We start from the raw sequence: 24,398 nt of genomic DNA, 5'->3' as shown, positions 1-24,398 counted from the left end.
AATATAAGCAAATCTAGAAAGCACTCTGACAGACCCTTGGTTTCTTCTTAATTCCCTCTTTGTGTCAAATAAAAGTGTGCTAAGGAGTGTCCCTAACTTTGAACATTTTGAAACAGAAAAGACCATCTGCCCAACAGCCTGTCTCCCTCCCATCTGACTGATCTCTGGCCCACTCTGCTTTTGTAACCACCCTCGCCTCTATCCCTTCCTTTCTGACACAGCCTAGGTGTCTCTTAAACTCGTTTGTAGTTCATTCTGCAGCCACCATCCCCTTAACAGGTTCCATATGTTTGCAGGCTTTGAATAAAATAGTTCTTCTTTGTTTCGCTGTTTACTCCAAATGTCTTGCCTTTGAAAAGATCCCTAATAGTAAACTCTACATCAGAGAAAGCAGTATCCGCTTACACTTGGAAATGGTGTTACCTTGACTGTGTGCAATTTTAAGGACTTTGTTTATGTTTTAGAGTGATTTCTCCCTTCTCCCCTTTGCCCCCATTTTTTGTTTGAAAGATTTATTAGAGCTTATTCTTCTTGGGAGGTAGAGCAGTATTAAAACAAAAAGGACCTTTGATATTTACTGTATATTATCTTCTGTTATTCAGCCTTACAATTCAGTAAAAGCAAACAAGTTTCTATTAGGTTTCTCAGTCTCAATAATTTCTTTTCTTAAAATAATTAAGCTCTGCTTCAATAAACTTGCAGTATAATTATATCGTAGTTAACAGGATTATGCTATATCGCAAGATGTCTATTTATATGCTTGTACTACGTTAATAGTGTTATTTGGCCAAGTTATCTAAATTGCCCTCGTTCTTCAGATTCTGATTGATTCATTCCACGTTATTGGCCTCTGTAATATGGTGTGGATAACATGCCAAATTCTTGCTTTTGTTGTATTTTCAAAATCTTTTTTATTATCATTTGGGGGGTTTACCCAGTAAGTTTCACAAAAGTGTACTCAGAGGGAAATTGGGTCTAGCCTTAACCTTTGTGATTTTTATTAAGGTTATTTTCTCTTAACACATTCCAGTTTTTATTTTCTCACTAGGTTTTCTAATAACCAGTCACACTTCGTGTCTTAGTTTTCTATTGACGAGTTGTTCTTTAACTTGACTATTGATCTCTTAATAGCAAAATGCCCCAAGTACTTTATTAGAAACTCAGACAAATAACTTCAGTAATGAATAACTTCACTTGTCACCCAAGTGATGTCTTCAAAGACACTAAGTTAAACTATCCAAGTTAAATACACATTAAACCTGGCAAACTTAAACAAACATTTCTTATCTAGCTTCCATACTTTTAGTTGAGTTTTAAGTTCTTTCTTTAACCTAATTGTTAAATGAATGACTAGTCTGAAGTGTTTCCCCCAGATATGTTTCCAGTGCCTATGACCTGCCCTTTCCCTTACTATGAACTCTTGTTACTCTCTTCCTGAAATCCTGCAATATCTTCCTCTTGCCTTCAGTATAAAATTCTAATTATGAGCCTGGCATACCAAGCCCACTATTCCACCTGCCACTTCCTAAGCAATATCATCTCAAAATACTCACAGTTCCTGGAATAAGCCGTGACATCTAACTCCTGAGGATCTTTGCATACTCTTGCCCTAGTGCTTAGAATAATTTTATTTAATAAATGTTCATATGCCTTGCTTAGGCAAGAGTCTCCTTCCAGGAAGCCTTCCCAGTTGACTGTGACTAAGAGCTCCTCTACTTGTTCCAGAAGCCTCTTGTGTCCTCTTTGCATCTGACCACTGACCTCTGTGGGGCTAATTTCCTGACACTGAGCTTTCTGAGGCAGGGATTAACCTTCCTTTCTATTTTCTCAGCACCTAGTGGAATTGTTGACAAAAATAGATACTTAATGTTTTTTGAATGCTAATTAATATTTTTTAATGTTTATTTATTTTTTTTTTTAATTTTTTTTTTCAACGTTTATTTAATTTTGGGACAGAGAGAGACAGAGCATGAACGGGGGAGGGGCAGAGAGAGAGGGAGACACAGAATCGGAAACAGGCTCCAGGCTCTGAGCCATCAGCCCAGAGCCTGATGCGGGGCTCGAACTCCCGGACCGCGAGATCGTGACCTGGCTGAAGTCGGATGCTTAACCGACTGCGCCACCCAGGCGCCCTAATGTTTATTTTTGACAGAGGGGCAGGGGAGAATGTGGGCAAGCAAGGGAGGGGCAGAGAGAGAGGGGGACAGAAGATGGGAAGCAGGCTCTGAGCTGACAGCACAAAGCCCAACGCAGGGCTCAAACTCATGAACCATGAGATCATGACCTGAGCTGAAGTCGGACTCTTAACCGACTGAGCCACCCAGGCACCCCTGAATGATAATTAATATTTATACATTGCTCAATCATCTTAATCTGTTATGTTCTGAATCCTGAAATGACCAATTAAGTCTTTTGGGTGAATCACTTTGTGACAATCCTTGTTTATCTAAGTTAAATATTTAATTTAATGTTGTACCAGTATGAAAAACATTAAAACATAATAGATGAGATTTCAAAAATGGTGAAAAAAAAAGTTCCCCCAAAACAAATATATATATATATATATATATATATATATATATATATATATATATGGCTGAGTGTACTGCATCTTAGAGAAGTTATTAACCCAAAGGAAAACAGATGTGCCTACTGGAAATGATGACAGTTTTGTCCATGGTTGTCCCAAGAATACATTTACAATAAGCTCTGGGAAGAAAAAATGGAAAGCAAACCTTTCAGCCTCTGCCACCCCTGCAGGTTTGAGTTATATCAGGGCAGATTTTCCATGAAGCTTTAGGAAACCAACAATTACTCAAAACTTTGAAGGAGGATTTTTTTTTCAAGATAGGCACATATTCTGTCATTATACTTTCTGCAGAAAAATTACTTAGAAAACCCATATTATCCAAATCCAAAATGTAGTAGAACACACAAAAGAAAATCTTATCCCTGAATGTTATTTTATTTTTTATAGTTTGGTTGACTAAGGATGAATTGGTTGCCTAAGGCTGGACAGAGCTTCATTTATTCATCCTCTATCTGAGTCTGTTCTTTCAAGCATAGAGGCAGCCAGACATGAGAGAACAGCATGCAATCATTTATACTGTCCTATCTATATATTTCCTAGCAAAATCATTTTCACAACTTTCTGTACAACTACAGACTACAGACAACTGTCCATGGAGAGCACAATCAGGCATTGGAAACTGTTAGGTGCCTTCATGACACTACTTTTTATAACATATCTCCCAAACAATTGGTTTAAATTCAACCCCTGGACCTCAGAGATTTAAAGCTGTTATCATCATGCTCCCTCCTCTCTCTGACCCCCAGGCATAAATTCTCACAAGGGGAGAATTTGGTCCTTTCTCTCTTCTCTTTAGTGAGTTTTTGCAGCACCACTAAAGCTCACCCCTCACCACTGGGGATGGGATGCTTCAGTGGATCAGAAGCAGTTACTTCAAAAGAAAATGTCACCTTCGATAGTGTTGTGCAGAGGTTGAGGATTGAATAGAACTGACAACCCAGTTTCCTTTTAAAAATGTTGAGGAGCCTTGGAGTGTTTGATTTGTTTGGCAAGAAACAAAACAAAACGAAAAACCAGAAACAAAACAAAAAGCAGAAACAAACAAACAAACAAAAATCTTTCTATGTCTCTTTCACATTTTCCTTCTATCATTCTCTATTTTGTCCACACTCAGGCAAGCCCTGAAGGGCTGCTGGCTTGTCAGCTTCCTGGGAAGTAGCCACAGCCCTCTTCTCACTGTCCAGTACTATTAGAGGAAACAGAAAACCTTCCTCTCCTCTGCACTTGTCTAAATCTTTTCAGGAAGTTCTCAAACAAGTTACTAATTCATAGAACCATAAAGGTCTTATTTTCTAGCTCTAACCAGCTCATCTTGCCCCTCGATAGTTCTGACAGAGGTTGCAAAAGGCTAATTGGTAGCCTTTTGCACTTAAAAAAATACTACTTGAAAAAATATTTCTGGAAGGTAACTGAATTTTGCCTTTTTTGTTTGTTCTCATCTTGGTAAGCATGTTCAGCACTGGCAAGCTGGCATACCTAGAATTTGGGACACCCAGTCACCTTCCTGGTTAGGGTTGATGCATGAGAATCACCAGATTTGTGGATTGACTTTAAATATAGAGACCCCTTTCCTTTTTTCATAAATAAACTCATCAGTCTGTCAAGCAAAGTATTGTGAGAAAAACCAGCTTTGAAAAAAGGTAGAAACAATGAAGAAATAGCCCTTAACTCAGGAATAAACACTTAAAAGGGGCAGAGAAAAGGAGTAACAAGTTGCAGGCCATAAACCATTAATTTTTTTTCTACAGGAAGGTATCATTATTACCCTTTTATAAACACAAAGGTTCCTCTCCTCCTCCCTCTCCCAGATGTCTTGGACATTGAAAAGAGAATCAAGAGTATGAGCTAATTCCCAGTGTTTTCTAAACTCGTTTGTAGGTTTCTGCTCATTTGAAAGGATTGTCCATGATTTGGCAGAAAACAGTGCAAAACAAAACCCCCGAACTGAAAACTTAAGTTTTACTTTGTCTACCTGAAAACATTAGAAAACGCTCTGTAAAGTGTTTGCAGATGGATATGTGTCAGCTGTGGTGTGGTTTGGGATCCAAGTCAGATGCCACTTGTCTGTGAACAAGTCACACCGCATATCAACATTAATTTAATTATGTTAAACTTCACAGACTTCATTATATTAACCTAAAAGCCAAGGAAAACATATGCTGTTTCCTCATCCTTTAACACGTTACTCATGAGTGGAAGAATTCTCAGTTTCTGTTCTGCCCAAGACCATTCAGCTCTTAATAAAAATTTTTACTTGTGTTGCAGTTCAGTTTGATTTGAAACCAAGAACTGGTTCCTGTGATTCTACGTGTGAAATATAACCAGTCATAGAAGTTCTGGAACACAAAACCCTCATCTCCGCCTTGCCTTTACTTGTGCGCAGATATCTAGACATAGGTGACAGGGCTGGAAGAACACTTACCATCACTGGAAAATCATTTCATAATTGACAAGATTCTCCTTAAAAAAAAATAAATATCAATTCCTTCTCACAGATGCTTTCCCAGCAGCTCTATGAAACTCTAGAATCATGTACAGATATTTAAATTTAATTGCTAATTACTTTAAGGCAATTCATGGAAAAGGCAAACAAAACTGTGGAATGGGTTTTGGCAGTTTCCCACTGCATTTGGATCGTTAGCGCTTCCTGCCTGAAGACCTGTGCAAACAAGCTTGGGGTGAGGGAACCCACTGGCTCCTTCCGAGGTGGGGGTTAAATGCAAAGGGCTCCGTGGGGCTCTGCCTGCCCCTCCCCCATTCCAAGTGCTCTCGCGGTGGGAGGAACTCACATCCTTTAGAAAATGCTGTTGATAATTACAGCTTTGTAGGGCAGTGAGCTCACGCTATTACATGAGATTAGTGCTGTACTCAAGAGCTGCCAGATTGTCTCTCCCGCACAGAGACTTGCCAGCTAGGAAAATAATGGGCATATTGCCATTTTAACAGCTATCAGGAGACCCCAAGTTAGTTTTTCTTCCCTTCAGCATATTCATGTTTGTAGGATCCAACTCCAGCCTACCAGCCCAGGGCAGTGACACAAAACAAATGTCTCTTTCTCCTTTAAAACAAAGCTGCTCTTTTCCTTTTTGTTGTTCAACTAAAAGACAACAGCAAGACTATAACCTCCCTTAAAACGTAAATAAATAAGGACCCAGACTGGAGTAACGTTAAGCAAGTACAAGGATCCGAAGAGGTAGATCTCTACCTCGCAGGGAGGTCATTTGCCCCCTAGGAGTTGAATAAAGCAAAGTTAAATGTACCCCCCGCAGACCGAAAACAAACGCCTATTGTGCAGCACAGCCATCTAGGGGGAGAAAAGGCATTTTAAAGTTACCAAATGTTTTGATTTCTGTAGTAAGTAGTGCTCCTCACTTCCTTGCAGATAACTGGTTGACCTATGTTCTGAAAGGCTGAGGGTAACCCAGAATGGTTACTCTGAGTTCTTTATTTTGTGAAAAGGTGGTTTCTTATCAGCATACGTTTCAAACTGGTAAGCGGTCCTCTTGGGAAAGTGTTTCTATTTGTGGAGTTGGCTTTTATACTTTGTGGTTATCTGTTTCCCCTTGGCATCGGTGGCATTTGGCTAATACTTGTAGCTCTGAGAATACGGCCATGGCACTGTCCTTTGCAGGTGATGATAGGGGTTTGCACACAGAAGTCAGCTTTTAGTACAGGTACCACGTTTTATGGCTAGTCTAGGTAAGTTTTTACCAAAAAAAAAAAACAAAAAAAAACTAAATGTGAATCACCCCACGGACAGTAATTTGACCACATATGTGTTTGTTTATAATCTGCCCTGTTGTAAGGATTTGAGGTGGGTATTATAGATTTGACTTTGCTTCTGAGGCAGTTTCACCATTGACGTAAATATAAATAAATAATCTGATAATTTTAAAAGAAAAAATGGAGAAAAATAAACTATTGTAGATAACATTCTAATCAGATCGAAAATTCGGATTATAGCTGCCTGTAACGGAACAGAATGCAATCACATTGTTAAATAGTGTTTAGCTGAGGTCCATCTTCTAGCAAAGTGTTCTCTTCATGCTTTCCCTCACAAAACTGAGAGAACATTTCACATATAATCATTTCATCTTGATACATGAAGTAAATAATCATGATTTGGGGGGGGGTATTGTAAATTCTGTTTTAAGTAATTTAGTTGGTAATTCATGATATATTAATGGATGGATATCACCACCTAGTGGTCATATTGTATTTTGTGTTTCAAAACTTCACATACCCAGAATTCCACTTAGATCTACGAAGGAATAGTATTCCTGGTGAATTAAGTTCCTTTAGTCTGGAGTTTAAAATATACTATATACTTATTGTGAACCTGAAAGTTAAATGTGAAATTAGATAATTTTTCAAATGCAGCGTGAAGTTAACACACAGAGTCACATGCTTAGTAAAATCCTAGCAACTGAGGCAAATATTAGAGCCAACGTTTCTCATATCTTCACTTTATACACAGTAATAGAACACAGTGGAAAGTTTTCCTTGGCAACTAACATTGGTATGTGAACCTAGAGGACATTTTTGGTTTTCTTATGAAAGCTTTTCACAGAGAATTAAATTAGCAGTATTTGGGGGGAGGGAGAGTAGATAGAAAGCAGCGACTGGACTGTTAGATTTAGTATGTTCTCCCATCAATTACAATAAAATATTATGTCATAGGACAGCTTCACTGGGCAAATGTCAAGAATGGTTTTTATCAATGGAATGTGTGTGATTATTTAAATGTGCTTGGCAAAATCCATAATAGTTCTGAAACATAGAGACTTTAATTGGCCATTTAAGATAATTTAAATTATAGTGAATTTTAAAGAATAAAAAGTGACTGTATCTAAGCTGAAAAATTATAGCAAAAAGTGTGCATAGGTAGATGATAGTTATATAGATAGATGAAAGAAGGCCCTTGGCAGCTGCAGATTCAGGATTTTTGCAGTTTCAGTTACACATGAGATACCCTGAAGATCCACAAGATGAAATAATTTGTACTTTTTTTTCTCAGGTACAAATTTGAAGTGTACCTAGTGGCTGGCTAGTGTGTGAGAATTGTTCGATTAGCTATCAAATCTGTCTAGTGGGTAGCTCAGTTTTTGCATTTCCAGAGGTCTATTGCTGTTTATTCTGCTAAACTTTGAACCATTTTGGATCATATTTATGGCGGGAACCTATCTGCCACCAGGTGTGTGGGAATAGGGACATTTCTAAAGATCTTAGATAATTCTTCCCTAGTGCCAAGAAGTTCTGTATTTGTAGGTGTGTGTGTGTGTGTGTGTGTGTGTGTGTGTATGTGTGTGTGTAATAGTGGTAAATATCACATTTGTGTCTCACAGAAAGATGAACTGCAATTTTATCTAGTGTCTGTGAAAATTCTGTTTTCTTTTTAATAGAGATGAAAAGAAATCAAGAGATTCTGAACAGAGTATCTAACTTTTTAGGAGAACTAGTTAGTGCCCAGTGATTATTCTTCATAGTTATTTGACCAAGTTAAGAAATCGTAAACTATCAATGAGAAGAATTTGAAATGGGTCAAATATTATGGAGAAGAGTTAATTATCAATTAAGTTTTGATAGGACCTGTTGCTTTGTAAACTTCTCCCTTTCAAGAAGCTGATAAAAGAGATTTAAAAACAGGAGTTTAATGTTCTGGGGATTCTTTCTCCACTAGAAGTCGAAAGAAAGTTTTCATTTTTGAATCTTGTATTTTCAAAGTTTTCATTTTTGAATCAAATTTACAAGATTTATACAAAATTTTGACACAGAAAAACAAATACTATTTGGAATGTTGCATAGAGGGGTAAGAGTAAGTCATTCCGTGGTTGAGGAACCTTCCTTACTCCAGTTTTTCCTTTTCACCACCTAGCTGTTTGCATTTTTCTTCATAAATTGATTTGCTTACATATGTATCAAGTAGAGGACCAGCTGGGATAGGACTGTCACAGCAGTAACTGATTAATACTGGATATCCTGTTTCTTTTCTTTAACTGAGAGCCATGAACCCAAGCAAACTCCTTTTTTAAAGCAAAACAAAGCTTTTTTAGAAAGTTTATTTCTAAATCTTCTATATTTCTGAAACAATGGCTTTTTAACCTGGAAAAAAGGCAGTTTTCATCTCTGTGTAAGGAAAATGTCAATTAGTCGCATTACATTTTTACCATCAATTTCTTTTGTTCGTGCTTGTGATACTAGTTATCTGCTGAGATGTTAGCGCCATTGATCAAGGCCCTGTGGTGTGTATTTTACAGATAAAAGATCCCCTGGTATCTCTGAATGATAGTTGGGACTCCTAGAGTCCCAACTGTATATAATCAGAAATTCATCTTGAAAGGATGTTAAACTCTGTCTAACTTTAGTAGATTACTTTTGAAAGATAACTTTCAAAAGCAGACACTTCACCCCCATTCCCACCCCCAAACACACACACACTCTACCCCCCCCCCCCCCCCCCCCCCACCCAGTGTGTTTATGGAATCCAGGGGAAGACCTCCAAAGAGCTGAGGAGAGAGAAGAGCTCCTTAGCTATGCTGCTTGACAAAAATTAGTCAAGTCCCTCTTAGGTCTGTGGAATTGAGGTCACTCTCTGAGAGTGAAGAATTTTGGCAGGCTGGGAGGTCCTGTGTTCTCCAGAAGACCTGCAGGTTAACTTTTTGCTTTTATGTTAATGTGAGACAGAAACAAATTCTTGACAATAAAATACAGATTATTTGGAACAAAATAAGCTAAGTATTTATTAGGTTTGATAGATTTTGATGAGTAACTTAATTCAGTTCTGAGTTTTCCCTCTCAGTATTAAGATTGGTTCAAATGAGTTCTCTGGTTTGTAGAGATAATTTTCATGTGAGAGAGCCATGCGTAGCTTTTGGGTTTTGGCCAGGGTTTTTTGAATCATTTTATGCCTTTGGCAGCTGATGTATTCAAATCCATTTGGGGGGAAAAAGAAAGAGAAAACAACTGAAAAGTTACAAAATCCAGTTTAATTGAAATAGTTGTCTCTTTTGGCACTTTGGTTTTTTACAGAGACAGAGAACAGTCATTTAACGGGAACTCTAGGAGCAACTTTACCATATAATAGGCAACATTAAGCAGTTTCATACTGGATACAAAATAATTATCTCTTAATAAAGTGCAAGTTTGTTATAGAACACGTAGAAAATTTTATATCTGAAGTGGCTTTCCTCTATATCAACTACTTAAGTTGTATGTCCTAATTTTCTCTGCCATCAGGAAAGAATGAAAATGCAAAGTAATTTAGAGTTCTCTTTTCAGACATAGCCTTGATGTTATTCTGTTCCCTGGGGGAGGCAACGAGAGTTTGGGGTTTGGGTTGGAGAACATGAGTCTCGGAGACACAGACTAATGTGCAGAAGTCTGATCAGCATTTATTTTTGTCAATGGTGTTGAAATGAATTCTCCGTAAACTGTGCTGGCTTTTTGGCATATTTCTCAGTTTGCCTGTCCAGCCCTAGAAGAGGGTTGATCTAGGGTAAATCAGCCAGGATGTTTGCTTATGATTCCAAATGAGGAGGAAAAAAATCAAGATGGGAGTAGGGCATTTTTCTCTGCCCATTCTGAGAATCTACATTTCTGTGTGTATAAGACACTGTCCATTTGAGAGAGGCTCTATTACCTTCTTAGAACTTGGAATTGATTTCCTGAGGAGAGATCTCTTTCTAATATTTAACTTCAGTGAAAAAATATATTATTAAACCTGAAGTCAATGATTTATTTTTTTATACCCTTTACCCTGCAAGTGATATTAAAAATAAAGCTGTAAAGAATTCAGGAGGAAACAAAGAGTTATTCAGAAAACTGGAGTTTCCTTTGCTAAAGTTAGGTTGGCAATAACATGGAGCAAAATCAAAGCATCTTAGCCAAAATAAATCTGCACAATGGAGCTATCAGATATGAGGTAATAGTGTGACATGCCTGTGGGTATCCAACATTCTTGTAAAAACCACAGACCCAAAATTTGGTCCTGCACCATTAAGCCACAGTTCTGCCAAGCAACAACACAGAACGCAGGTTTTCAATCACTGTTGCAAGCCAAATGTAATTCCCACCAAAAACAATTAAATCTTTTACCAGAGGTCTGAGTCTGGGCAGCCTAAGCCCCGAGAATCACTTCAGTGGCATGGAATCTGAATCTCATTTCAGTGTGAAAATGAGGCAGTCATTGTTCAGATCAGGAGGAAAAGTCAGCTGCAAAATACATGGCAGGCCAGGAACTAGTAACTTGAAGTGATATTTGTTGAGGTTAGATTAGAAAAAGGTTAGCTAAGAAATTTATAAGTTCTTTCTGATAGCTGCATAGACCATCTTATAGTGTTCATTTTTGCTGATTAGAAAAATAATTCACGCTGTCTTTAGGGAAGTGGAAAATATATAAGAATATCTAGAATAAACTATTACCTCCTCATATAACTTAGATATCTGAGAGTATGTGTAAAATTTGGATCATTGCATGTTTTTTGTATTTTGCTTTTCATTGCATATTTTCTGTATTTTGCTTTTTAATTTTAACTTAAAACTTCTTTTAGTATTTTCCATTTCCCTATATATTCTTCACAGACAAGATATACAGACTATATATATATATATATATATTCACTCTATAGATTTTTACCCATTTGCTGCTAGTATAATTAATATTTTAGATAAACTATTGTTCACATCTCTGATTATTTTTTTTAAGATAGAATTTTAGAAGTGGAATTATGGGATGTAAGTGGTGGAACTTTTTGAGGTTCTTGATGTCTATCACCAACTGTTTTCCAGGATGGTTATTGTCTGTCTCACGTATCATTTGCCAACAGTGAGCAACATCTTTGATTAGAAGTAGATGTGGGGGTGCCTGATTGGCTCAGTCGGTTGAGCATCTGACTTTGGCTCAGGGTCATGAAGTCATGGCTCCTGAATTCAAGCCCCACATAGGGCTTGGTGCTGTCAGTGTGGAGCCTACTTCGGATCCTCTGTCCCTCTCTCTCTCTCTGCCCCTGCCTCTCTCTCCCTCTCTCTAAAAGAAATGAAACAGTTAGAAGTAGATGTGGATAGGGTAGAATGCAACACACTCTGTTGTTCATTATTTCTAACTATCAAATTATTTATTAAACAATACTAGTGTGTGCCAGGCATAATTCCTGGCAATGAGGATAAGTAGTAAACAAAAGAACCCCAAGATCCTGTCTTCAGTGAGCTTACATTATATTAAGGAGAAAAAAAAATACAATAAATAAATTATATAGGACATCGGAAGTTAATTATTATGAAGACAAATAAAACAAGAGATCTGGGAGTGTGTGTAGGGACAAGGACTCAGGGAGCATTACACAGTTTGCATATCCTGTGGATGTGTGGGAAAGTTTTCCACCTTTGAGGACTTTTTTACGTGTTTCCTGTAAGAGGTTAGTTAGAAAGTAACCTAGAAATGATTGCGCTCCAAAATCCATAAGTATTTGAGGAACTCTGGAACTTTGGCTATAGAAAATATCCAATACAGATCTTTGTTAGTTTTAAGGAAGTCCTATTCCTTTGCTTATTAATTTAAATTAATTTAATTTAATTTAATTTAATTTGAATTTTTATTTTGATGCTGCTTTAATAGGTCTGTTAAAGAAAACTTAGTTACATATCAGCAACAGGTTGAATATGACTTTTATTTTGCTTTGTCGCTCCATTTCCTGTTTCCTTGTTTATTATCTATCTAAAAGAGTAGCAAAAGCAAAAACAACAAAAGGCTTTATGGGTGGAGGGTGAGAGATGATAAGGGAAAGGAAGTAAGCAAAGAAAAGGAAAACAGAAATAATTAGCAACCCCTTTTAGAGCAAATGTCAGTTCCTGGCTTCAGGGAGACCTGCCAGTCAAAGGATCCTCTGATCTTCCTTCCCAAGGCCATCAAGGCAGTAACTCAGTGGTACCATTCAGGCTACTAGAGTTGGATTTCAATCCATTTAATTTCTGGATCTCCACCAGAAAAATAAAAACACCCTTCTGTGTTTGGCAAAAACAAACAAACAAACAAACAAACAAACACAAACGACACCTTTATTAAACTTCCCTTGGTTCTTTGCAATTTTATCGCTTTTCAAAGACTCTTACATAATGGGGATCTCCTTATCTCGATCTTAATTTTTGGCATGATTGAGGAGGATTTTAAAACAAAGCTAGGAAAAGAGGTTGAAGGAAAAGTAGCAGGTCTCTTAATCTGGAGGCTTTCAAACTTTAGATCTTCTCACAAATTATTTTATCAAAGATCAAGGTTTTTACCATACTTAAAAGTTTTAAAAGCCATTTGTTTTTCTGAGAAGAAAAATCAGATATTGTCTAGTATACTTATTATACATTTTTAAAAGATATAAAAGTAGCCACAGTGCTATTGGTTTGTTTGTTTGTTTGTTTGGCATGTTCTGAGTTGGAAACAACGGCTTTACTCTTACATACAACTCTTTTTTCTCTATCTTTCCCAAATAAAATCCCTTAATTCAAGCCACAAACTTATTTTAAATTTAATTCAAGAAAAGACATAGATCTGTAGGACCAAGAAAGATAGTCATATCAGCCATTGCACACAAATCTGAATCTGTCCTTCTACCAAGTGAAGAAAGTTTGACTCTATCAGATTTGGTAGCATTAGATGTGATGTACAACATGATAGCAGGCAAAGCATATTGAAAAAGTGATTCTCAAGTTGATCCAGAAAGATACTGAACAAACTTGTCCCATATCACATTCTAGTTATCAGGAGACCCAAGGCTAGGAAATTGCTCTCTTAATTATAGTCTGAAGTTTATAATTTTTCAACAGACATAGGGACTGTGTTTTCATACAATTATTGATGATGGAGACAACATTTTAAGGTAACAAGAAATTGAATGTAAGCCCAAGAGCCCTGAGTGCTTAACATCTCAAAGTCCAAGTTTCTCCAAATCCTTCCTACTGGATTCTTGTAAGAGATAATGCATACCAAGTACCTAGGAGAGGGCTTCATCCATTATAGGTGCTGAATAAATGACAGGTGTTATTCTGATGGAAAGCAAAAGATAATTCTGGTTATAGTTCATTGCCCAGACTGGGAAATCAAAAGATACCATCTAAAGATACAGTTATAAAGATAACCAATAGAGGGGCGTCTGGGTATCTCAGTCATTTAAGCGTCTGACTTCAACTTAGGTCATTATCTCATGGTTCTCTAGTTGGAGCCCCGTGTTGGGCTGTGTGCTGACAGCTCAGAGCCTGAAGACTGCTTCAGATTCTGTCTCTCCCTCTCTCTGCCCCTCTCCCACGCGTGCTCTGTCTCTCCCTGTCTCTCAAAAAATAAACATTAAAAATAATTTTTTAATTAAAAAAGAAGAAAATCAATAGAAAAACATAAAAGAAAGACAAATATATTTTTATAGTAAGATATATATATGACTTTTTATTATTTTTTAATGTTTATTTATTTTTGAGAGTGAGAGACAGCACAAGAGGGGGAGGGGCAGAGAGACACAGACTATGAAGCAGAGCCCCATGAGGAGCTCAAACCCACTAACCATGAGATCATGATCCGAGCCAAAGTCAGACACTTAAATGACTGAGCCACCCAGATGCTTAAATGACTGAGCCACTCAGATGCTCCTAGCAAGATATATTTTTAACAGTTTGTCTTTTGTATCAATATGCTTAATGTGGTCAGTGTTCCAATTGAGAGAAAACAACTTCCAGATTTATATTGTAAAGCAAAACTTAACTGTATAGTGCATATAAGAATCACATCTAAAGCAGAATTATTCAGGGGTCACCTAGGTGGCTCTATCGGTTAAGCTTCTGACTCATGATTTTGGCTCAGGTCATGATCTCATGGTTTGTAGGAATGAGCTGTGCGTCAGACTCCGCACTGTTAGTGTGCAGCCTACTAAGGATTCTCTCTCTGCCTCTCTGTCTCTGTCTCTGTCTCTCTCTCTCTCTCTCTCTCTCAAAATAAATAAAAATAAATGAATAAGTAAGAACTTTAATAAAAAAATAAAACAAAATTACTAAGGAAGGTTGAATATGAAATGATGGAAACATGTATATTGGGTAAGTATAAAAAATAAATTAGCAAATGTCTCAATTTTTCTTAACCAAATAAATGAATTTAGATAAAACCAATCACATTAAATAAGGCAAGAAAACATACTTTATAGTGGCAAAGAGGTAAAAGAAAGAATACAAATTTTATTGCACTGTCATTATAATTACATAAAATTACATGTGCCCATAAGGGCTGGGAGAAAACATGACAGAGTGATGAGATTATGGATTTTTTTTTCTCTACTTCCACTCCCATTAATATTGTTACACTTAATAATAATAACATGATCAAATTTCTTAAGTTAAGCATTCATTACATATTTAGAAATGTACGATATCTAGAACAAAATTTCTCAGATGTATCTCATTGCCAAAGGAAAAAAAATACACGTTTGCTGTAGAGACACTTTGAAATACGTATATTTTCCACTCAGAGTGTAAAAGCTTTTTTCTTTATCATTAAAATAATTTCAGTTAGGTAGTTCAACAAAAACTGTTGAGTCATTCTAATTCCATTGCAATGTAACGGCTCTGTTGCTCTTATCATTTGCTACTTTTTGACTATCAAGCAGTTAATTCTGTTCTTCCTCCATTTTTATAGCAATATGAGAACTGGAGGCCCAACCAGCCAGACAGCTTCTTTTCTGCTGGAGAAGATTGTGTTGTAATCATTTGGCATGAGAACGGCCAGTGGAATGATGTTCCCTGCAATTATCATCTCACCTATACCTGCAAGAAAGGAACAGGTAATGATCAATTAATAACGCATACCTAATCTGCATTTCAATTATCAAGCATATTCAAGATGAATAAACTTCATTAGTTCAAGACACAAACTGGATGTCATATATGGCATCTCTTGCTGCTTATGGAATATTTCACTCCTCCAATACATTTGCAAAATTCATTTTCAGTAATGTCTTTACCTTAGATTTCAATGCTTAAGATAACAATATCATATTCGTATTGCAAAAAACTACCTGGCAGTATCTTTAAGAAAAACAAAGTACTTGGGGCGCCTGGGTGGCGCAGTCGGTTAAGCGTCCGACTTCAGCCAGGTCACGATCTCGCGGTCCACGAGTTCGAGCCCCGCGTCGGGCTCTGGGCTGATGGCTCGGAGCCTGGAGCCTGTTTCCGATTCTGTGTCTTCCTCTCTCTCTGCCCCTCCCCTGTTCATGCTCTGTCTCTCTCTGTCCCAAAAATAAATAAACGTTCAAAAAAAATTTTTAAAAAAAAGAAAAAAAAAAAAAGAAAAAAAAAAAAAAAAAGAAAAACAAAGTACCAGCCCAAGAGTCTGTCCACCTGTTTATTCTGATGAGGAGAACTTAAAAAAAAAAAAAAAAAAAAAAAAAGTCAACATCTAAGAATCAGGTTATATCATGAAATAATCTGGATTTTTTTACTCTGGTAGAAAAATAAGAACTGGTACCATTTGGTCCATGTTGGAACGTGTCAGTGGTTTGAAGTTCTGGGGCTTAAAAACCATTGCCCTCCCTCACTAGGGATGTTCCCTCATTTTGTAGGCATTTGAAATTTATAATCATTTCTGTAGGAGCTCATTATGTGTTTATAAACAATAGAACAAAAACAGCGTCGCTCTATTGTTGGATACCTTCAACGTCTGCTAAAATAAAAACATTTGTGATGTAAGCTCTGTAGCAAGAATTGCTTAGTCAACATTAAACAGGTAAAATTAAGATCACTGATTTTAGAAAGTGTTTATTACTGACCAATATGTTTGAATTTCTGAGGCACACTGTATAGACGTCCTCCTTTAAAAAAGCAGGAATTCCATAAAAATTTTTTGAACTTTCACAATTGATAATGGTGTTAGAATATGAAAATTTAGCCGCTAGACCTAGAATTTTTCATCAAGTAAGAGTACAATTGCAAAATATAAAATTCATTGGATTCATTTGTCTTTGGATATAAAAGTAGTAAACTAAAAATACACACTCTGCAGATATTTTAGGAACAACTTAAACCCCAATACTAAGAAATTCTATCAGAAGAAAGAAAACACTGAGATACACAGAGCTCAGATGAAACTCAGCTGTCAGCCCTGTCACTCTCTTTGCTATTGTCTTATCTAAAGTCGAATTTATTCTGCCTATCCTTTCTGTCTGAGCAGCTTCCCTGGCTTTGTGCATTACTTCAGCACTTCTGCCATGGGACTGGTGAAAATAGCAAATCAGGTATTTGCTCTTTTCCCTGTTTCTAGTGTAAGAAGTCTTTAATGAACTGTTTGTCTTTCTCTGAATGTCATGTTTGCCTTCTTAAGTCTCCAAATGTTCCTTGGAGTCATGCCTTTCCCTTTGTGATCCAAGCATTCTTGTATGCCCCATGTTATTTTTTCCTAAAGCAGGGTTTCTCAACAGCAGCACTGTTAACATTTTGGCCCAGGTAATGCTTAGTTGTGGGGGCTGTCCTGTGCATTGCAAATGTGTAGCAGCATTCTTGCCTTCCATGCAATGAATGCCTGGAACGTTCTTCTCCACCCCCCTATCCTCCTCCTTTGTTTTGTAAGAACCATCAGCATCACTAGACCATGCCACCTATCCCTGGGAAGGGAGGGAGAGAGAGAAAACTGCCCCAGTTTGAGGACCACTGCCCTATAGCTACACAGGCTTTACAAAAACAGCATCCTGGTTTACATTTCCAGATGGGGGAAAAGATTTGTAAGACTTTGGTTCTACTTGATTAAGGGAGAAAACCAAACCAAACAGAAAGGTTCCTTCATTTTGTCACTCTTTTGTCTGATTTTTATTCATATAGACTTAACTCTTTGTTAATCAAATACTCTGGGGAATTTTATAAATGTCTATAGACTTTTATAAAAGACTCATTTCTCCTTTCACATGTTTTAGACATCCTTAAACATACAGACCTAGATAATTATACTTTTAATTAAATACGTGTGAAGAGGATTATAATATGTGTATATAAAAGCCATTATTTCCAATTTTACTGAGAGTTAACTGACATACATCACTGTATAAGTTTAAGGCATACAGCATGATGGTTTGATTTACATAAATTGTGAAAATGATTGCCACAGTAGGTTCAGGTAACATTCATCTTCTCACATAGATAAAAGAAAAAGAAAAGAAAGAAAAAAGAATAAAGGGAAAACATTTTTTTTCCTTGTGATGAGAACTATTACGATTTACTGTCAACTTTCCTGTATATCATACAGCATTGTTAGCCATAGTCATTGTGTTACATTACATCCTATTACTTATGTATCTTAAAGCTGGAAGTTCGTACATTTTGACTACTTTCTATGAGTCTGTTTGGTTTTTTGTTTTAGATTCCACATATTTAGAGTTAGATTTTAGATTTGCTTTAGATTCCACATGTAAGTATTTGTCTTTCTCTGTCTGAATTACTTTACTTTGTATAATGCCCATTCGTGTTGTCTCCAATGGTAGGATTTTCTCATTTTTTATGGCTGAATAATATTCCATTATATGTATGTATATAAACCCACAACTTCTTTATCTATTCATCCATTGATGGACACTCAGTTGTTTCTGTGTCTTGGCCATTGTAAATAATACTGCAATGAACATGAGGGTGCAGATATCTTTTTGAATTAGTGTTTTTGTTACCTGTGGGTATATTCCCAGAAGCAGAATTACTGGATATATGGCAGTTCTATTTTAATTGTTTAAGGATCCCTCAAACTTCCCTGCTACTTTTCTAGTAGCTGTACTAATTTACAATCCCGCAATGGTTCCCCTTTCTCCACATCCTCACCAGTATTTATCTCTTGTTTTTTTTTTTTTTTTTTTTTTTTTTTTTTTTTTGATGATGGCCTTTCCAACAGGCGTGAGGTGATACGTCATTGTGATTTTAATTTGCATTTCCCTAATGACTACTGATCTTGAACATCTTTTCATGTACCTCTTGGCCTTTGTGTATATTCATTGAAGAAAGTCTTTTTGGACCCTTTGCCCATTTTTTAATTGGGTTATTTGGAGTTGCCGCTGCCCTTCTGGTCTGAGGGGCTGGAAGACACTGTCTGCAACAGATGAGGCTGTGACTCAGCACCTTGCCTGGGTGTGAGCAAACCAAGCTCTAGAGCTGGCAAATCTCATTTGAGGATCTGAATCAGGCAGATATGTTCCCTGGTCAGAGTGCACTTCTGACTTGGCTCTGCAGATAAGCAATGCTGCTGGCTGGGATTACTACTTAGGCACTGCAGGTATGAATTTGGTCTACGAAGATTCATGTGCTGGTTGTTTCAGACCCCTCCCCCTCTTTGGAGTCATAGTCAGATTCCCTGTGGCTGAGTCCCAAAGATTCCCCTGTAATACCTGTGGTGCAACAGCACAGTAGGGCTCCCACAAAGCATCCCACAATGCTGGGGAAGCTGGTTTACTTCCTGACGTTCTTTTTTCCAACTGGAAGAACCTGAGGCTCAGAGAAGACCTCTTCGCATGATGCTGCACTCTCCTGGTGGAGGAGCAAAGTGGTCAATGGTTAGCCATTCTCTTATCCTGCTAATGGAGTCTGTCTTCGTCTCTGGGCTGCAGGGGAGTGCTTTAGCCTCCCCTCCATGTTCAAGGATTCTCTCAGTAGTGTCTTGTTCTTGAATAGATGCTAGTTGTTCTTGGAATCATCACTTTTTAGAGAGCACCTCAGTGCATACTATCCACACATCTTTGGATCATTTTGCAGATTCCTTACAGTCCCATCTGTTTACTTCCCAATTCCAACCATAGATAATGACTTCATTCTCTTATTTTCCTCTTTAGTATTATCACATATGCTCATATTTGTAAACGACAAATTGTTTAGTTTTGCACATTTTTGAACTTCAAGTGGAATCATATTGTACGTATTTTGTGACTTGCTTTTTTTGTTCAGCGTTATTTGTGAGATTTATCCATGTTGATACATTTAGCTGTATTTCTTCATTTTGCTGCTTATAGTATTTTATGTATAACTAACTATATAACATGTTATTTACCAGTTCTCCTGTCAGTAGACATTTAGGTTATATTGAGTGTTTTTGCTATTATAGACAACATTTCTATAAATATTCTTCAATTTGTTCCAGGTAGACCTCTGTGAGTTTCCATAGGGTATTTTTCCAGGAGTGACATTGCTGAGTCATAGGATTTATGTGCCATCACATTTATTACAAAATGCCAAATTATTTTCCAAACTAGTTTTCCAATTTGCACCTTCCACCAGGAATATGTGAGAGGTCCTGTTACCCCACATCTTCTTTAACATTTGATATTATTGGACTTTGAGATTTTTGCCAATCTGGTGGGTATAAAATGTTATCTGTTGTGATTTAATTTGTGTTTACTTGGATACTTTTCCCTGAATATCATTTCATATACTTATATGGCATTCACTTATAGCTCTTTTGTAAAGGTTCTATTCATGTTTGTTCCTTATTTTTAAAAATTGATTGCTTCTCTTTTTTATATTGATTCATAGGAGTCATTTTTATATCCTGTTTTGTAATCCCTTGGCAATTTTATCTGTTGCAAATATCTTCTCCCAGTTTGTAGACTGTTTTTACTCCTACCCTGTGGTATTTATTGATGAACAGAATTCTTCCTTTTGTTGCATTTTTCTTTATGGTTCAAAACTTTCTGTGTCTTAAGAAATCTTTACCTACCCTAAAGTCAGAAAGATAGTCTACACTGTTTTCTAAATGTTTTAAGGTTTTTGCCTTTTATATTTTTGTATTTAAACCATCCAAAATTAATTTCCCATGTATTCCCTGAGGTAGGGAATGAAGTTCATTTTTATCCATATGAATACCCAATGTCCAAGTGAAAAAACTACCTTTTCTCCACTGTTCTGCCATGTTGCTTCTGTCAAGTATCGAGCCTATATGTGTGGATCCATTTCTGGTCTATTTGCCTGTCCTTCCCAATACCGTACTCATTGAATTATTTTAGCCATATTATAAGTCCTCATCTATAAATAGCTTTGGAAGAAATCTGTATATTGACAATGACAACTTTTAATTTGTCAGCATACCACAGAATCAAGTGTAAGTGAATTATATAATTGATAGTTTTTAACCTTAACCTCACAAACCCATTAGTTTTCCAACTGAAGGCATATAATAAATAAAAACTTTAAGATACTGATGGACACAACACCGATAAGCCACATGTTGGCATGAGACAGGTGCTTTTTAATTTGGAAGTGGCCCTTCCAGATGGGTAGATGAACATATCATTTAGCCTAGTGGTTCCTTACTAAAACACAGTTAAAGGTGATATAATCTGAGATTGAAACTAGGCACAGAGTCTCAGTATTTAGCTTTTGCTCTTGAAAAATTTCAATTCTTCAATTCTAAATGATTGCCTTTGCTGAAGGTGCTTGATTGGGTACCGTAAAAAAGGAAAGAAAGCAAAAGATTCATACTAATAGAAATATTTAGATTATTTGGCAATAACCCAATTTACTTTTCTTCAGTTGCTTGCGGCCAGCCCCCTGTTGTAGAAAATGCCAAGACCTTTGGAAAGATGAAACCTCGTTATGAAATCAACTCCCTGATTAGATATCACTGCAAAGATGGTTTCATTCAACGCCACCTTCCAACTATCCGTTGCCTAGGAAATGGAAGATGGGCTATGCCTAAAATTACCTGCATGAACCGTAAGTGGTACTTTAGAAAGAATGGACAACCGTGCTCTAACAGCTACTAGACACCCTCATTTTACAGCTACGGTATTGGTAGTTTAGGGTATGGAGCAAGTAATATTGTTGTGTTTTCTTTCTTTCTTTCTTTCCTTCCATGTAGCATCTGCATACCAAAGGACTTACTCTAAGAAATACTTTAAAAATTCCTCATCAGCAAAGGACAATTCAATAAATACATCAAAACATGATCACCGTTGGAGCCGGAGGTGGCAGGAGTCCAGGCGCTGACCCCCCAAATGGCGAACATGTGTTTTCATCATTGCAGCCAAAGTCCTAACTTCCTGTGCCTTTCCTATCACCTCGAGAAGTATTATCAGTTGGTTTGGATTTTTGGACCACCGTCCAGTCATTTGGGGTTGCTGCGCTCCCAAAACATTTTAAATGAAAGTATTGACATTCAGTAAGAAGGCTAACAACATGAAAGAAAATGAGGGCAGAAAGTAACCGTTTCCAGCCTATCTAATTTCTTTAGTTTTCTATTCGCCTCCAGTGCAGACCATTTTATGGTGTATACCAGCATACTGTACTATTTAAAAAGCTCAATTTCAGCACCAATGGCAATGTAAATAAGATGATTTAATGTTGATTTTAATCCTGTATATAAAATAAAAAAGTCACACTGAGTTTGGGCATATTTAATGATGATTATGGAGCCTCAGAGGTCTTTAATCATTGGTTCGGCTGCTTTTTGTAGTTTGTTTAGGCTGGAAATGGTTTCATTTGCCCTTTGTCAGCAAGACCGAGGACGGCTTTTCCTAGACAACTAACAAACACAAGGTCTTATAGGTCACTGCACCACGTCAGCCTGAAGTGCAGTTTGCTTCCAAGCGGTGCTGAAGCCTGGCTAATAGGATCCTGACAGAACTAGGGACTGCACCGTGGAACTCCTCTTTGCTGCATTCCTTTCTTTTCACTTACACGAAAGGCCTGAATGGAGGACTTTTCTAGGACCAAGAGCATTTTTTAGGGGTCAAAGTGCTAATTATTAACTCAACCAGGTCTCCTTTTTAATGGCTTTCATAACACTAACTTACAAGGTTACAGATCAACACATTTCAAATGGATACAGACCTAAGGGTTATGGAGGGGGGGTGGGGATTGTTAAAACAACAACACGCATTCAAAGAAAGAAATTTTGTATATATAACCATTTTAATCTTTTATAAAGTTTTGAATGTTCATGTATGAATGCTGCAGCTGTGAAGCATACATAAATAAATGAAGTAAGCCATACTGATTTAATTTATTGGATGTTATTTTCCCCCAAACCTGAAAATTGACATTAGTGTGCTTAGTTATTTTTCAGTGTTAGCCTTTATGCTTCCCTCACACAGTTTGGGGCCATATAATCTAGGTATTTTGTCCCTGATTAAATAATGTGATGGATAGAATGCATCCAGTGTTTATTATGAAAAGAGTGAAAAATGTATAGCTTTCAGCAAATGGTGTTTGCCCATTCTAAGCAAGGAGCTACAGAGAGAGTGTGGGCATTTCTTCCTATTAGGTGGAGTGTACATGTTGACATTTCTCCCTGTTTCTTCCCACTGTGTTTTCTCCCCTTTATTTGAATAAAGTGACTGCTGAAGATGAATTTGAATCATTATCCACTTAATTTAATGTTTAAAGAAAAACCTGTAGTGGAAAGAAGGCATTTAGGAGCCATTCCCTAATTTCAGTTAGAACAACCTTGAGGAGAATAGACAACAAATAAAATGCAAAACAAGCAGACCCAACATGGATTCTTGTTCGCGAAACCTCCTTTGGCTCAGAAGGAACAACAGTAGCTACCATCATTCTCTGTGGCTTTAAGTAAGTTCCTTGGTTGTCACACTAAGTGTGATCCACCTTTAGGTGTTCCAGAGCACAGAATGACAGTGTCGACCTATTAGGTTTTAATTTTCCTCTTTCTTTGCAATGCACACAATACGTTCCTGTATTTATATTATAATATGTATAGTGTAAAATGTGAATGACTGTTGTTGTTTTTTTTTCTTTCTTTCTTTCTTTTTTTTTTTTTTTTTGTGAATGAAAATCTAAAATCTTTGTAACTTTTTATACCTGCTTTTGTTTCACCAAAGAAACCTAAAATCCTTCTTTTACTATATTGTGACTGGTCTGGTTATTTACAACTTTAAATGCACCAACATTTTTACACCCTAGTTCCATCACAAAGTTCAAGCTGCTGGCTTGGATGAACTGATTTTGTGGCTAGCAGGGAAGTGATTATATATGTACCTGTGAAAATTCAGATAGTAATGCTGATAGTGTTTACATCTACATAGTTACCCATTAATCTCAAATGTGAAAGATGCATTCAATAGGAAAAGTGATAGCTCATGTTTACAGAATGCTTCCTATGAACCAGGCCAAGTGCATCATCTCCCAGCAGCCTGTGAGAGCAGTGCTGTTACTGTCTGATGAATGAGGGATCGGCCGTAGAGAACTCAAGTCCTTTGTCCAAAGTCCCATAATTAATTTGTAGTGAATGCAGGTCATTTCCAGAGTCTGCATGATATTCTCAAGAAAAATGTAAAATATTATGTTCCAATTGTTATATGTTTAGGAGGCTAAATTACTGGCTAGAAGATCCTATCTAAAAAGTGATCAGAAGATTTCAAAAGCATCAAGTTTCTATCCACCCAGACATCCATCCATTTCTTCATTTTTCATTCATTCACTATTGTCAGGCACTGACACTTATGTCACTTATGACACTATGTGTCAGGCACTGTCCTGGGCCCTGGAGACTCAGCAGTGAATGAACTAGACAGATCTCTGCCCACATAAAGTTTTTTATGCGGGGTACATCCCATGGGGATTATTTTAGAGCTTTGTTCTATTCGATAAATTTATGGATAATTTGGAAGAACAGATCCATGATATGTTCTGCAGTTGTAGCGAAGATATCAGAAAGGGCAAAGGTGAGTTCAAAATTATTTTGAGGTCTCTTTCTTGGAATGTCAAAAATATATGGGAATTGGGCATGAGTAGAATCTCTTCTTCTCTTTTCTGATCTTGTCCTTATAATGTGCAATGCAGTCTGTCATATCTTTTACCCAGAACTTTA

The 24,398-nt window shown here is 37.0% G+C and overlaps 1 protein-coding gene across 4 annotated transcripts in view; it reads left to right on the top strand.

Annotated features, from left to right (window-relative positions):
• The window catches only part of VCAN (versican), a 110,701-nt gene extending 87,779 nt beyond the window's left edge, over positions 1 to 22,922 (top strand). For all 4 annotated transcript variants that reach the window (XM_086697362.1, XM_086697379.1, XM_086697369.1 and 1 more), the window contains 3 exons: positions 15,252 to 15,396; positions 21,104 to 21,286; positions 21,432 to 22,922. In XM_086697362.1, coding sequence (XP_086553488.1) covers positions 15,252 to 15,396; positions 21,104 to 21,286; positions 21,432 to 21,559 — 456 coding nt within the window. In that variant the 3' untranslated portion in view covers positions 21,560 to 22,922. The remainder of the gene's footprint in view (positions 1 to 15,251; positions 15,397 to 21,103; positions 21,287 to 21,431) is intronic.
• The last annotated feature ends 1,476 nt before the right edge of the window (positions 22,923 to 24,398 follow it).

Source organism: Puma concolor, chromosome A1 (genome assembly GCF_028749965.1).
Source record: "Puma concolor isolate L17-30 chromosome A1, mPumCon1.1.hap2, whole genome shotgun sequence".
Classification (NCBI taxonomy): domain Eukaryota; kingdom Metazoa; phylum Chordata; class Mammalia; order Carnivora; family Felidae; genus Puma; species Puma concolor.
Note: the sequence above shows the minus strand (reverse complement) of the source record. Positions and strands in the feature narration are given on the sequence as shown.